The sequence below is a fragment of the Chlorocebus sabaeus genome, chromosome 18 (assembly GCF_047675955.1).
Source record: "Chlorocebus sabaeus isolate Y175 chromosome 18, mChlSab1.0.hap1, whole genome shotgun sequence".
Lineage (NCBI taxonomy): Eukaryota > Metazoa > Chordata > Mammalia > Primates > Cercopithecidae > Chlorocebus > Chlorocebus sabaeus.
Window position 1 is genome coordinate 61870121 of NC_132921.1, and position 13504 is coordinate 61883624.

The 13504-nt window shown below is 35.4% G+C and overlaps 1 protein-coding gene across 2 annotated transcripts in view; it reads left to right on the forward strand.

The window, feature by feature from the left end:
• ROCK1 (Rho associated coiled-coil containing protein kinase 1) overlaps window positions 1–13504 on the forward strand; it is a 154635-nt gene that overhangs the window by 86289 nt on the left and 54842 nt on the right. For both annotated transcript variants that reach the window (XM_007974485.3, XM_007974486.3), the window contains exons 13-16: window positions 1696–1744; window positions 9153–9288; window positions 10517–10608; window positions 10708–10954. In XM_007974485.3, coding sequence (XP_007972676.3) covers window positions 1696–1744; window positions 9153–9288; window positions 10517–10608; window positions 10708–10954 — 524 coding nt within the window. The remainder of the gene's footprint in view (window positions 1–1695; window positions 1745–9152; window positions 9289–10516; window positions 10609–10707; window positions 10955–13504) is intronic.

The window sequence follows — 13504 nt, forward strand, 5'->3', positions numbered from 1 at the left end:
GAAGTGTGGTATGTATTAATTGGGGAGAGAATAAAATTATACAGGAATATCAGGGATATATCAGGAGACGCCTGTACTGTTTTGTCAGAGATCAGAGAAAGCTAAAATCAGAAGAATCAATGGAAATTATTAGGAGAAGAATGGAAGGAAGTGTTAGGGTCCAGGAGGTGAGTATCTGTGAAGGCCGTGAGGTAAGAGACCTTGACTGGCCTGTAAGATGCGAGGGAAGGAAAAGCCTGAGATGAGAGTGGGGAGGATTCTTTTTTCCTCTTTTTTTGGGGGCAGGGGGGACTAAGAAATTTGGAATTTATTTTAAGTGTGATGGAAAAACACCAAAAGTCATTAAACTAATAAGTAAAAAATATATATTAAATTTGCTGTTTCAAAAGAAGTTCCTGCTTAATTAGCAGCATTTGGGACTTTATTCAACTAAGTGGGAGTGAAGGAAGATGAGTCAAGGATAATTCCTAGGTGATGTCATTTACTTAGGGACTCTAGAAGAGAAGCAAATTGGTATTGGGGTGGGAGTGTGGAACGGAGGCAGTGAGTTCCATTTTGGAGATGCTGAATGAGGTTTTTGATGAGACATCCATGTGAAAATGTTGCATATATGAGTTTTGAAGCTCAGAATTACGTTTTGAACCAAAGAAAGCAAATTGTAATGAAGATAATACACTGAGTGTTGACAAATGGTGCCTTAATTGATTTGATATGTGCTACCTTTCTCTTCATTTACTTTATCCTGTATTAAAGGATAAATGGCTGATTTTTGAGTATTGGCAAGTATTACATGATGGAGTTTAGGGATCCTTAACCTGAGATCCATAGATCTCCCCCAGAGTCCATGGATGAAATTTGAAGTCTTTAAACTTGGATGAGAAAAGGTGAATGTTTTCTCTCACTTGTAACTTAATTTTAGCACTTGTTTCAATTCTGAGCATAGGTAGCAATTCAGTTATTAGCAGCAGTTGTTAATTTTTATTACCAATAGAAATTATAGATGTTTTCTTATTACAGTTGTTAAAGCTATCTCTAAATATCATTTATGTTCATCAATACTTTGAAATTACTGCCACTAGATCTTGTGATTTAATATATTAATAAAGAAGCATATATACTACTGAATCATACATGTTTTTTAAAAGTTTATTACTATATTTCAATATAATTGGCTCCTTTTTTTTTTTTTTTTTTTTTTTGGAGATGGACTGTCTCTGTCACCCAGGCTGGAGTGCAGTAGCACGATCTTGGCTCACTGCAACCTCCGCCTCCCAGGTTCAAGCAATTCTCCTGCCTTGGCCTCCCAGGTAGCTGGGATTACAGGTGCCCGCCACCATGCCTGGCTAATTTTTTAAAATTTTATTTTTAGTAGAGATGGGGTTTCACCATGTTGGCCAAGCTTGTCTCGAACTCCTGACCTCAGATGATCTACCCACCTCGGCCTCCCAAAGTGCTGGGATTACATACGTGAGCCACTGCACCTGGCCTAATTGTCTTTTAATCATATATCATTTTTGTGTTTCAAAAAATACTTTGAAAAAAGGCCATAGGCTTCACTTGACTGCCAAAGAGATCCATGGCACCAAAAAAGGATACAAAACTCTAGTTAAGTGGAAAAGTAAGGAATGTGAGTGTTTAACGCTGGGCAATAGGAAATAAATATATTTCTAATCTGTATTGCTTTTGTTTTTACAGAACCTCAAACATAAAACTAGACAAGATAATGAAAGAATTGGATGAAGAGGTACTTTCTGTTTTCTAATCAGAAGTTTCCTTTTTGAGATTTTTCCCTGTTTCAAATTGTTTCGTTTCCTGAGAAAATTGTATTTAAACTCTGTAGTTTGAAACACAAAACAGAGCCAGAGAATTGTGATGAGAGCCTTACCTTGGAACTGCAGTTTCAAGTGGTACAGATTAGATTATAGTTTAGTTTCCTTTGTACAATTGTATTCTACAGCCATATTGAAATTTTAGTATGTAAATTTCAGTTCAGTGGTTCTTGATGGTTGAAATGTGAGAAAGGAGCCAGAGAAGCAAACGATCAGAAATTGAATCTCAAACTGTATCAGAAAGAGACAGACAAATAAGGAAAAGAGAGAAACACAGTTTAAAATATTTTTAAAAGATTAACACTGTCATAGTGTCGTGTAATCAAATGGAAAATATATTGATTTTAGAATGTTCATCTTTTCCATGGTTACCTGTCAAAATTTTTTTATTATCAGAGAAACAGTAACAAGCATTCATAATTCAGATGTTTGTTTGCAAGTATGTAATACATTTCCATTCCTCTTAGTCAACTTCTAAGTATATTTCTACTGTGTCTATGAGTCCCATGAAAAGAAATACACTCTCTATAGTCTTCTCCTAATATATTATTTTGTCCTTTTTTAGGTTTAATCTCTGATAGTTTTTATGCTGTGTTAATTTTTTCTTCCCTTATAGAATGATATCTGTCAATGGCTTGCTTTCTTTCGTGGGTGGCTTTGGATATCCATGTAATCATCTATGAAGATTTAGATAGCATTTTACTAACTTGCCTTTGTATTTAGCCTTAGCAGTATATATTTGACTCTGAATATTTAAGGAGTCCTTTTTTACATGTCTTCCACTTACATTTAACTTTTAAAACACAGATAAAATTCAGATGTGCTAGATTTAAGTTATTCATTTTTCCAAATTAGAAGTAGAGAGGGACATTTGAGGTATGAAATTAAAATAGTGTCACTTCTAGAAAGATGGAGTAAAAGTACCTTTCCGTATTCCTCCCAGTAAGTACAGCTAAAAACCCTAAACATTAAATATAAAGCAAACATAAAAAGACTTTGAAAGGTGGAAAGAAGGCAAACCAGCCTGGGTTACTTGTGTCCTGAGAAACAACACATGAGTGAACCTTCAGGGTTTTCTTTTTGCTGCGTGTATCCTAGACAGGGTGCCGGAGAAGCCAGCAACCTCGAAATATCAACAATTGCAGACAAAGCTCCAAAAAAAGCTAATTTCCTTAGCCTAAAGACCAGAAAAGGAGCAGGCTAGCAAGTCAGAAAACTTATACTGTCACTGCTTTTTTCAGCCAAACACCACAGAAAAACGGTAGCCCCATTCTTAACAGCAAAGGCTGAGTGGGAAGTCTGGATTTCCATCTCCACTATGCTGTAGCACACCCCAGCTTCCAATTAGAATAGTGTCAGAGAAGGCCCAGTAAACAAATTTTCATCTCCGGTGGGCAGTAACAAACCTTACTTCTCTCCCCGGACAGCATAGCAGTGACCATGTGGGGAATCTACACTTACACTCTCAGCTGGTAGTAATGGAGTGCCCCTCCCACTGCCTTCTGGGTTGGTTTCAAAAGAGGCATGGTTGGGAGTCAGAACTTTCGACTGAAAATAACAAACTCCCCTCCACAATGCCGTGTTATCTGTGGGGGCCACATGAGGAGCAGCCATGGTGCACTCGATGGAGGCCTGGTAGAGCGCCAGAACTCCTGCTTCCACCCAGCAATGATAAGGATCTGCTCCCCTCCCCACCTGAGGTGTCAGTAGAAGCTGAGTGGAAAACCTGGACTTCTCCAAACTCCACCTGGCAGAAAAGAGGCAGCACCCCCTTAGTTTCACCAGAACAGTGTCAGAGGAAACCTTCTAAAAGAGATTTTAAATAAGATCCAGAATGTTGTAAGATAATGTCCAGGTTTGAATAGAAAACTACTCATCATAATCAGAACTAGGAAAATTTTAACTGGAATGAGAAACAATAATAAACTAATACCAATGCTCAGATGACACAGATGTTAGAAATTATCTGACAAGGATTTAAAGGAATCATCATAAATATGTTTCAGTGAGTAACTATAAACATATAAACAAGCAAAAAAATAGTCTCAGAAAGACATAGACAGTATAAAATAGAGCCAACCAAAAATTGTAATAACTGAAATAAAAGTCTCAATAGATGGTGTCAGCAGCAGAGTGAACAATGCAGAGGAACGAATCAGAGACCTTCAACAAAGAGAAATAGAAATTATGCAGTCTGAACAACAGAGAGAAAATGGTCAGAAAAAAAGTGGCAGAACTTCTGGAACCTGTAGAACTATAACAGTAAATTTCTCACATTCATGTCACTCGAATTACTAAAGGAGTGGAGAAAGGGGGTGGGAAGAAATGATAATGGAAAATTCAACAAATTTGACAAAAGACCTGAACTGACTAACAGAAGACATAAACCACCAAGAAGCTTAACAAACCACAAAAAGTGTAAACCCAAAGATATCCACACCAAGACACAATAGTCAGATTTCTGAAAATTAATGACAAAAAAGAAATCTTAAATACAGGACACACCTTACCTAGAAAGGAAAGAACAGTGTAAGTGACAGCTGATTTCTTACCAGAAACCATGGAGGCCAGGAGGAAGTGGCATGACTTTTTCAGGTGCTAAACAAACAAACAAAAAAAAACCTATCAACTCAGAATTCTGTGTTCAATTAAAATATCCTTTTCAAATGAAAAAGAAAATGACAACATTCTCAGATGAGGAAAAACTAAGATAGTATGTCACCAGCACACCTTCCTTAAAGGAATTGCTAAAAAAAATTTTCTAAACAGAAAGAAAATGATAAAAGAAGGAGTCTTGGCCAGGAGGGGTGGCTCACATCTGTAATCCCAACACTTTGGGAGGCTGAGGCAAGCAGATCACTTGAGACCAGAAGTTCAAGACCAGCCTGGCCAACATGGCGAAACCCCATCTTAAAATACAAAAAAAATTAGCCAAGTGTGGTAGCGCATGCTTGTAATCCTAGCTACTCAGGAGGCTGAGGCTAGAGAATTGCTTGAACCTGGGAGGTGGAGGTTGGAGTGAGCCAAGATCGCACCACTGCACTACAGCCTGGGTGACACAGCAAGACTGTCTCCAAAAGAAAAAGGAGGAATTTTGCATTATCAGGAATAAAGAAAGAGTAAAATATGGGTAAATACATTTTTTTCTCCTCTTGATTTTTTTTATAATAGTCAGTTGAAGCAGAAATTATATTGTCTAATATGATTCTCTGTGTATGAAAAAAAATATTTTAGACATAAACAGAGAATAATGGGTCATAAAGAAAGGTAAAGTTTTTAGATTGAGTGTGGTGACTCATGTCTGTAATCCCGGCGGATTGCTTGAGCCCAGGAGTTCAAGACCAACCTGAGCAACGAGGTGAAACCCTATCTCTACAAAAAATACAAAAATTAGCCAGGTGTGGTAGTGCACGCCTGTAGTCGCAGCTACTAGGGAGGCAGAGGTGGGAGGATCACTTGAGTCCAGGAAGTTGAGGCTGCAGTGAGCCATAAGCATGCCACTGTAGTCCAGCGTGGGTGACAGAGTGAAACCCTTTCTCAAAAATAAATAAGATAAAAATTTAAAAAAGAAAGGGAAGGTTTTTATACTTCACTCTAACTGGTAAGATGCCAATACCAGTAGAGTGTACTATATATTAAGCTATGCATATACATTGTAATATCTATGGCAGCCACTGAAAGGCCTTACAAGGAGATACATTCAAAAACACCGTAGGTAAATCAAAAGGAATGCTAAAATAATGTTCAGGTAACCACAGAAAGACAGGAAAGAAAATGTAGAAATAACAGAGATCAAACAAAAATGGCAGATTTAACCCTAACATACTACCAATAATGACATTAAATGGAAATTAAATGGAATACCAATCAAAAGAGGTGGTAGGCGTAGATTTTTTTAAATCCCCCATTTATGTATCTGTCAGAAACTCTTCAAATATAACACTGTAGGGAAGTTGAATATCAGAAGATGTAAAGAGATAACATACAAATATTAAAAAGAAAGCAGCAATATTGGCAATGTTAATACCTTAACGTAGACTTCAGAGCAAAGAAAATTACCATGAGCATAGAGGAGTATTACATAATGATAAGAGTTAAGCCACCAAAAATAAATAAAAATCCTAACTGTACACTAAACAAAAGAGCTACAAAATATGTGAAGCAAAAGTTAATAAAACTGAAAGGAGAAATAGACCAATCCATAATTATTGTTGGAGACTTCAACACTCCTAAGAATTACCAAACATAGGAGAACTCAACCACACTGTCAGCCATCAGAATTTGTTCAACATTTACAGAACTCTCTGCTTAACGGCAGAATATGCCTTCTTTTCAAGTGCTTAAGGAACACACACCAGGGTAGACTACATGCCAAGCTGTAAAACAAACACATTTGAAAGCACTGAAATCATACAGAGAGTTTCCTGACCAAAATGTACAGATGAGAATAACAGAAAAATCTGCAAACACATGGAAAGCAAACAACAAACTTCTAAATAATCCAGAGGTCAAAGAAGTCGTCTCAGTGAAAAAAATACATTGGAATGTTAATTATATCTCATAAAACTGTTATGGCTCTTCATCTTTAAAAAATGTTTAAACAATGAAGTGAAAGTACATCATCAGAATTTGTGAGATGCTGTTAACATAGTGATGAAGGTTAATTTATAGCACTAAATGCCTACCTTAGGAAAGAGGAGAAGTCTGAAATCAATAAGTTAAACTCCTACTTCTGGAAACGAGAATAAGAAGAGTGAAATAAACCCAAAACAAACAAAAGGAAGGTCAAGTAACAATAAGAGCAGAGAACAATGCAGTTAAAAGCAGGAAAACAATAGAGAAAAACAGTGAAACAAAAAACTGTGTGAAAAGATCAACAAAATTAACAAACCTCTAGCGAGACTGATGAAGGAAAAAGAGAGGACACAAATTACCAGTATGAGGAATGAAATAGGGCTAGGGCATATACTATAGACCATATAGGTATCAAAAGAATCATAAGGAAATACTATGAACAGTTCTAAACACAATTAAGACATTTAGATGAAAGGGACTAGCTTCTCAAAAAACAAACTACCACAACTCATACAGTGTGAAATAGGTAATTTCAGTAGCCCTATATAAGTGTTAAGGAAAGTGAATCCATACTTTTAAAACTTTTTAGATAATATGGATGACAAATAAACATATGAAAAGAGGTTCACGTAATTAGTCATTTGGGAAGTGCAAATTAAAATTACCATAAAATATTACTCCATAACTATGGAAAAACAGTAAGTTTTAAAATTACGTCAATAACGAACTGGCAAGGATATGGACAAACTAGATTTCCAGACATTCTGGAAAACCAATTGGCTGTGTTCCTGAAAAACTAAACATGTACCTACTATGTGACCTAGCAATTGTATTCTTGGGCATTTATTCCAGAAAAATGAAAATTTATATTCTCACCAAAACCTGTACACTAATGTTTGTAATAGCTCTATTTGTAATAGCCAAAAACCGAAAACAATCAAAATGTTCTACAGTAGGTGAATGGTTGAACAAACTTTGGTACATTTGTACCATAGAATACTCAGCCACAAGAAGGAATAAACTATAGATACATACAATACATAGATGGATTTTAAGGACTTTATGTTGAGTTAAAAAAAAAAACAAACAAACCTGTCTTGGCTGGGCACGGTGGCTCGGGCCTGTAATCCTAGCACTTTGGGATGCCGAGGCGGGCAGATCACGAGGTCAGGAAGTTGAGACCATCCTGGCCAACATGGTGAAATCCCATCTCTACTAAAAATACAAAAAAAAAAAAAAAAAAAAAAAACTTTCTCAAAAAGTCATATATTGCATGGTTCCATTTATATAACATTCTCAAAAAGACAAAATTATAGAAATGGAGAACCATTAGTTGCCAGGAGTATGGGTGGTGGGAGAACAGGGATGGATGTAGCTATAACTAGTGACTGGAAAGAGATTGTTCTGATGACCAGTTCTGTATCTTCACTGTGGTGGTGCTTACATGAACCTACATATGTGATAAAATGACAGAACTATACACACCTTATACCAGTGAGAATTTTCTGATTTTGTTATTGTACTATTGTTATATATAACGTAACTACTGGGAGAAGCTGAGTGGAAGGGCACTTGGGATCTCTCTGTACTATCTTTGCAACTTTCTTTGAATGTATAATTATCTAAAAATTAAAGTTAGAATAATGAACTCTTAGAATCAGAAAGACCTTGAATGATTTATGTCCAATTTTTGCTTAAAGATGAGAAAGCCCAGAAACACTATAAAACAGGTTTCCTAATGTGGAGTCTTAAAAAGTGAAGCATCAAAAACAAGATTTACTGGTAGTGGTATCTCAGGTACACTTTTAAGTTGTGAAAATGTGGGTATTTTAGGCTGGGTACGGTGGCTCATGCCTGTAATCCCAGCACTTTGGGAGGCTGAGGCAGGCGGATCACTTGAGGTCAAGAGTTCAAGACCAGTCTGGCCAACATGGCAAAACCTGTCTCTACCAAAAATAGAAAAATTAGCCAGACACAGTGGTGCATCCCTGTAGTCCCAGCTACTTGGGAGACTGAGGCACGATAATCACCTGAACCCTGGAGGCAGAGGTTGCAGTGAGGCAAGATTGTGCTGCTGCACTGCAGCCTGGGCAACAGAGTGAGAATCTCTCAAAAAAATAAAAAAAAATAGACAAAACAAATTGGTATTTTAATCCTCCTCTCTCCGGTAGTTTCTTTTACTAAAATAACAATTTCCTTGATTGCTTTTTAATACACATTGGTGGGTAGATACCTAGAACATCTTAGAAAGATAAGCAAGTTGTTGTTGACAGGGATAGGATTAAGGGAGACATCGAGGAAATGGTGAACTCACTGCACATTCTGTACCATCTGGTAATGTTTGAGCTTTTCATCACTTTATTATCAGATGATCCTTTCATGTTTCATTCCTTAAATTTGGGATTGTTATGCCAAAATATTGGTAACACAATATGATTGTCTTAAACTTAGAGAGTGGCTTTCAGTCTGAAAAGATTCACAGGGTTGTATTTTAAATTTTTGGAGCCAGAAGTCTCTGAAAATTTTACCTGTCAAGTTCAAGTAAGCAGATTCTCACTGTCTTCTTAAAAGGCAAGCTACTTAGAAAGTTGTATTAGGAGATACTATTTGCTTTTGAAGTAGAACATTCATCTTAAGTGTTTGTCTGGTTTTTTTTTCCTTGTTTTTTGTTTTTAAGAACAAAATACTCTCTTGAATGAATGACGAGAGTATTAATCACAATGGTGACTTTTATCATTATAATTTCAGGGAAATCAAAGAAGAAATCTAGAATCTACAGTGTCTCAAATTGAGAAGGAGAAAATGTTGCTACAGCATAGAATTAATGAGTACCAAAGAAAAGCTGAACAGGAAAATGAGAAGAGAAGAAATGTAGAAAATGAAGGTGAATTGTCACTACTTTTGAAAAATGATAAAATTTCTAACATTGTCATGAGGTTGTCTTTAATTTAATGTCCATGATACGTACATAAAGCTACAGTCCTACGACACTTTATAAGCTAAATAACGCAGATCTCAAGTTAAATTTATAACATATTAAAGTAAATAGTAAGTAGTGTTTAACTAGAGTAGTGATTGTCATCATGGTGTGCATACTGGAATCTCCTGGGAAGCTTTAAAGAGTACTGATGCCTAAATCCCAGCGATTCTAATTTAATTGGTCTAGATATGTGGCCTGAGTATCATTATTTTTTACAAGCCCCCTAGGTACTTCTAACAAGCAGCTGCGTCTAAGAACTGGTAAACTAGGATTTCTTGTGTTTTAATGCCTATTACAAGTATATTTAAAATACCTTTCTACACCCATTGATGCAGTGATTTCACTTCCATAAGTTATTTTACATACATACTCATACTGCAAACTGATATATACACAAGGCTATTCATTGTAGCATTGCTTAAAATGACAAAAAAAAAATGCAATCAATGCTTATATGAAACATAATGTAATACATATATGAAACATAAAGGTAATCAATGCTGTAATAAATTTTAGTACATCTATATGGTAGAATACTATGCAGCCTATAAAAAAAAAATCTCCTTAAATACCGGTATAAAACAATCTCTAAGATATATCTTTAAGTGACAAAAACAAAGTACAGATTGCTTGTGTTTAAAACAAGAGTACTTGTCTATATATGCTTAAATTAAATATATTTTAGGGAGGAGAGTCAGTTAAGGGAGACTCACAAGGAGCAAAAATGACTAAATGGAGAAAGGAAGCCTTATACTATCTACCATTTGATACCTGTTAAATTTTGTATTAAGATACTGAATTATCAAGCAATTGATCTATTGAAAAATAGAATTAAAACTAGCTTTATAATTATACTAACAGAGTGATCTTATAAAAGGAATAAAGGAGTTGGAGTTTGAGATTTACAGTAGTGAGAAGAAATCTGTTTTTGCACTCTGTATTATAAAATGATGTTCTATTTTTTAATGAATTTAAAATGCAAGTACTTCCAAATTGGAATTTGGCTTTGGGAGTGGACCTAATGTAGCTGACTGTTACGGCCTAAGACTAAATGTCATTTTTTAAAAAAGGATTTATATGTTTCCACTATGAAAATTTTGTAATTTCTATATATTATTCTTTCATTTTCTAGTTTCTACATTAAAGGATCAGTTGGAAGACTTAAAGAAAGTAAGTCAGAACTCACAACTTGCTAATGAGAAGCTGTCCCAGTTACAAAAGCAGGTAAGTGTTTCAAATGAGGTTCCTTTTTTAAAAAAAAATGTAGATAATTGTATTGTACTTTGGTCAGAAACCTATTTTCTTTCTTTCTTTTTTAAATAGCTAGAAGAAGCGAATGACTTACTTAGGACAGAATCAGACACAGCTGTAAGACTGAGGAAGAGTCACACAGAAATGAGCAAGTCAATTAGTCAGTTAGAGTCCCTGAACAGAGAGTTGCAAGAGAGAAATCGAATTTTAGAGAATTCTAAGTCACAAACAGACAAAGATTATTACCAGCTGCAAGCTATATTGGAAGCTGAACGAAGAGACAGAGGTCATGATTCTGAGATGATCGGAGACCTTCAAGGTAATATTTTTTTTTTATTGTGGTAAAATATACATAACATGAAATTTATTATAACATTTTAACCATTTTTATGTATACAGTTCAGTGGGATTAAATACAGTTCACAGTGTATGCAACTGTCATCATATAAGTGGAATCATACGGTGTTTGTCCTTTTGCATCTGGCTTTTTTACTTAGCACAATGTCTTCAAGGTTAATCCATGTTGTGTGTGTCAGATTTTCCTTCCTTTTTAGGGCTCAGTAATATTCCATGGTATGTGTATACCACATTTTGTTCATCCACTCATCTATCAATGGAAGGAATATTTTGTAATTTTTATTTTTAATTGTCAAAAAATATATAACATAAAATTTACCATCTTGACCATTTTTAAGTCTAAGTTAATATATTTATGATCATGTTACCCTCATAAAGAAAATGACTTTGGTGAAACCAGAAATGGTTGCATTCTTTTTTATTTACATTTTTTTGAGATAAGAACTTGCTCTGTTGCCCAGGCTGGAGTGCAGTGGCATGATCACAGCTCACTGCAGCCTTGAACTCCCGAGGTCAAGCAATTCTCCCACCTCAATTTCCTGAGTAGCTGGGACTACAGGTGCATGCCACCATGCTCAGCTAATTTTTGCATTTTTTGTAGAGACGGAGTTTCACCATTTTGCCCAGGCTGGTCTCAAACTCCTGGACTCAAGCGAAACACGCACCTCGACCTCCCAAAGTGCTAGCATTATGGGTGTGACACATCACACCAGGCCAGCATTCTTTCTCTTTTAGGATAATGCCTACATTTGTATCACGTTGTAATTTCTTCACCCTCACAGGTACTCCTACGGGGTAAGTAATGTGGATATTTTTCAGTTTTACAGGTAAATTAACCAAAAACTTCATTTGAAAACTTGCCTAATTCATAAAGGTTTTACTCAAAGTGAGACTAATCCAGGCAAAGAGGATTATCACTATTAAAACCTAGGAATTCCTCATGCATTGTTGGTAGTAATAGAAATTCAATTGCAGAAATAGAATCCCATTACACATGAAAAGTTATATACTTGGGAACGTTTGAACTGGAGATACTGATAGTCTTCGTGAATCTAAGATGCAAAAAATTGAGTATAACTAACAGTGAATAAATGAACAGTTTTTAAATAGTAATAAAATTCAGTTTGTTTTCAAAAAGATTCCTGGCTTTACGTACTCACATATTTTTCTATTTTCTATTCCTGTTAGCAGCAGCATCCATACTACCTAATCAAAACAAATATGCATGGAAGTTGCCAGATCTCTCAGGAAAAAATTGGAGGGAGGAGTTCATTTTAACCTTAGTTAGAGTTGGGAACATAGTTTCGGGTCCCTTGGGGCTTGATGATTAGCTATAATTCAGTGGAGAGAGGTCAGGGTCAGCTTTTGTGACTAAGGAAACAGAAAATATGATCTCCTGTTGGTTCTTAGCTGAGGAGTGTTGTGCAATCATATTTCTCAGAGACCAGGCTTAAAATAGATCTGAATATAACTAAGAAAGTAACCACTTTATATGTAATAGGAAAGTTACAGACTTCCTTAAATTGTTTTCCTAGGCCTTTTTATACAGCTTATTAGCTGTTTGAAAGTCTCTTCATCTCCCTTCTTTGTCTGTAAACCAAGGAGATAAGAATAGGTTACCTCTAATAAATCTTTCCAATTCTGAAATTCTTGTAAGTTTGTGATCTGTGTTTGACTGAGCTTTGAGCTCCTTGCTTCAGAGGCAGAGATCATCCATGTGCTATCAACAGTGATTTTAAACTGTATCTATTTTTAGATATCAGTTAAAGTTAAGGAAAATTTGTAGCATGATTTATTGTTTGTTTATCCTTTTTCAGTGTTTCCTTTGTTTAGTTTGGAACTTAAATGTGAATAAAAGCTCACATACACTAAAATAATGCACACAACTTATGTGAGTTTCCACATACATATAAAAGGGCATTGTGGTTTTTTAAAAAAAATCACAATGTTTATATTACTCTTTTCTGGTCTTTAAGAACTTACGGGCTTCTCAAGTATAAATTTAGTTTGGGATGATGGGCTTCTGGCAGAGTCTTGATTGTTATTCATTAATGGAGTGTCCTCCATATATGACCTCTGTTGAATAGTCTTTTTTATTTTTTACTTTTTATAACCCTTTAAAGTATAAAAACTATTCTTAGCTTGAGGTCTGTACAGAAACAGCCTGCAGCCCTGACATTTGCCAGTGCCTGGACTAGTGAAACAATAAGGCTGCGATTGATTACAGGGAAAGTTTCCAAAAGTTCAGGCTATAGAGGCTTAATGAAAGTGATCAAAATGTTATGGAGGATTGAAAATTTTAACTGAATTGATAAGCTCTCATATAGTAAGTTTATCTGTGATTCTTCAGATTGAATGGCAAGAAACAATTTTTTTTAATTAACCATTTTTAAAAGTCTTTTTTTTTTGTATTGTTTGTACCAGAAGTGCTTCAGATTTTGGATTTTGGGCGGTTTGTGAGAATATCTGCATTATGAGTATCCCAAATCTGAAATCCTTGAATGTCATGTCA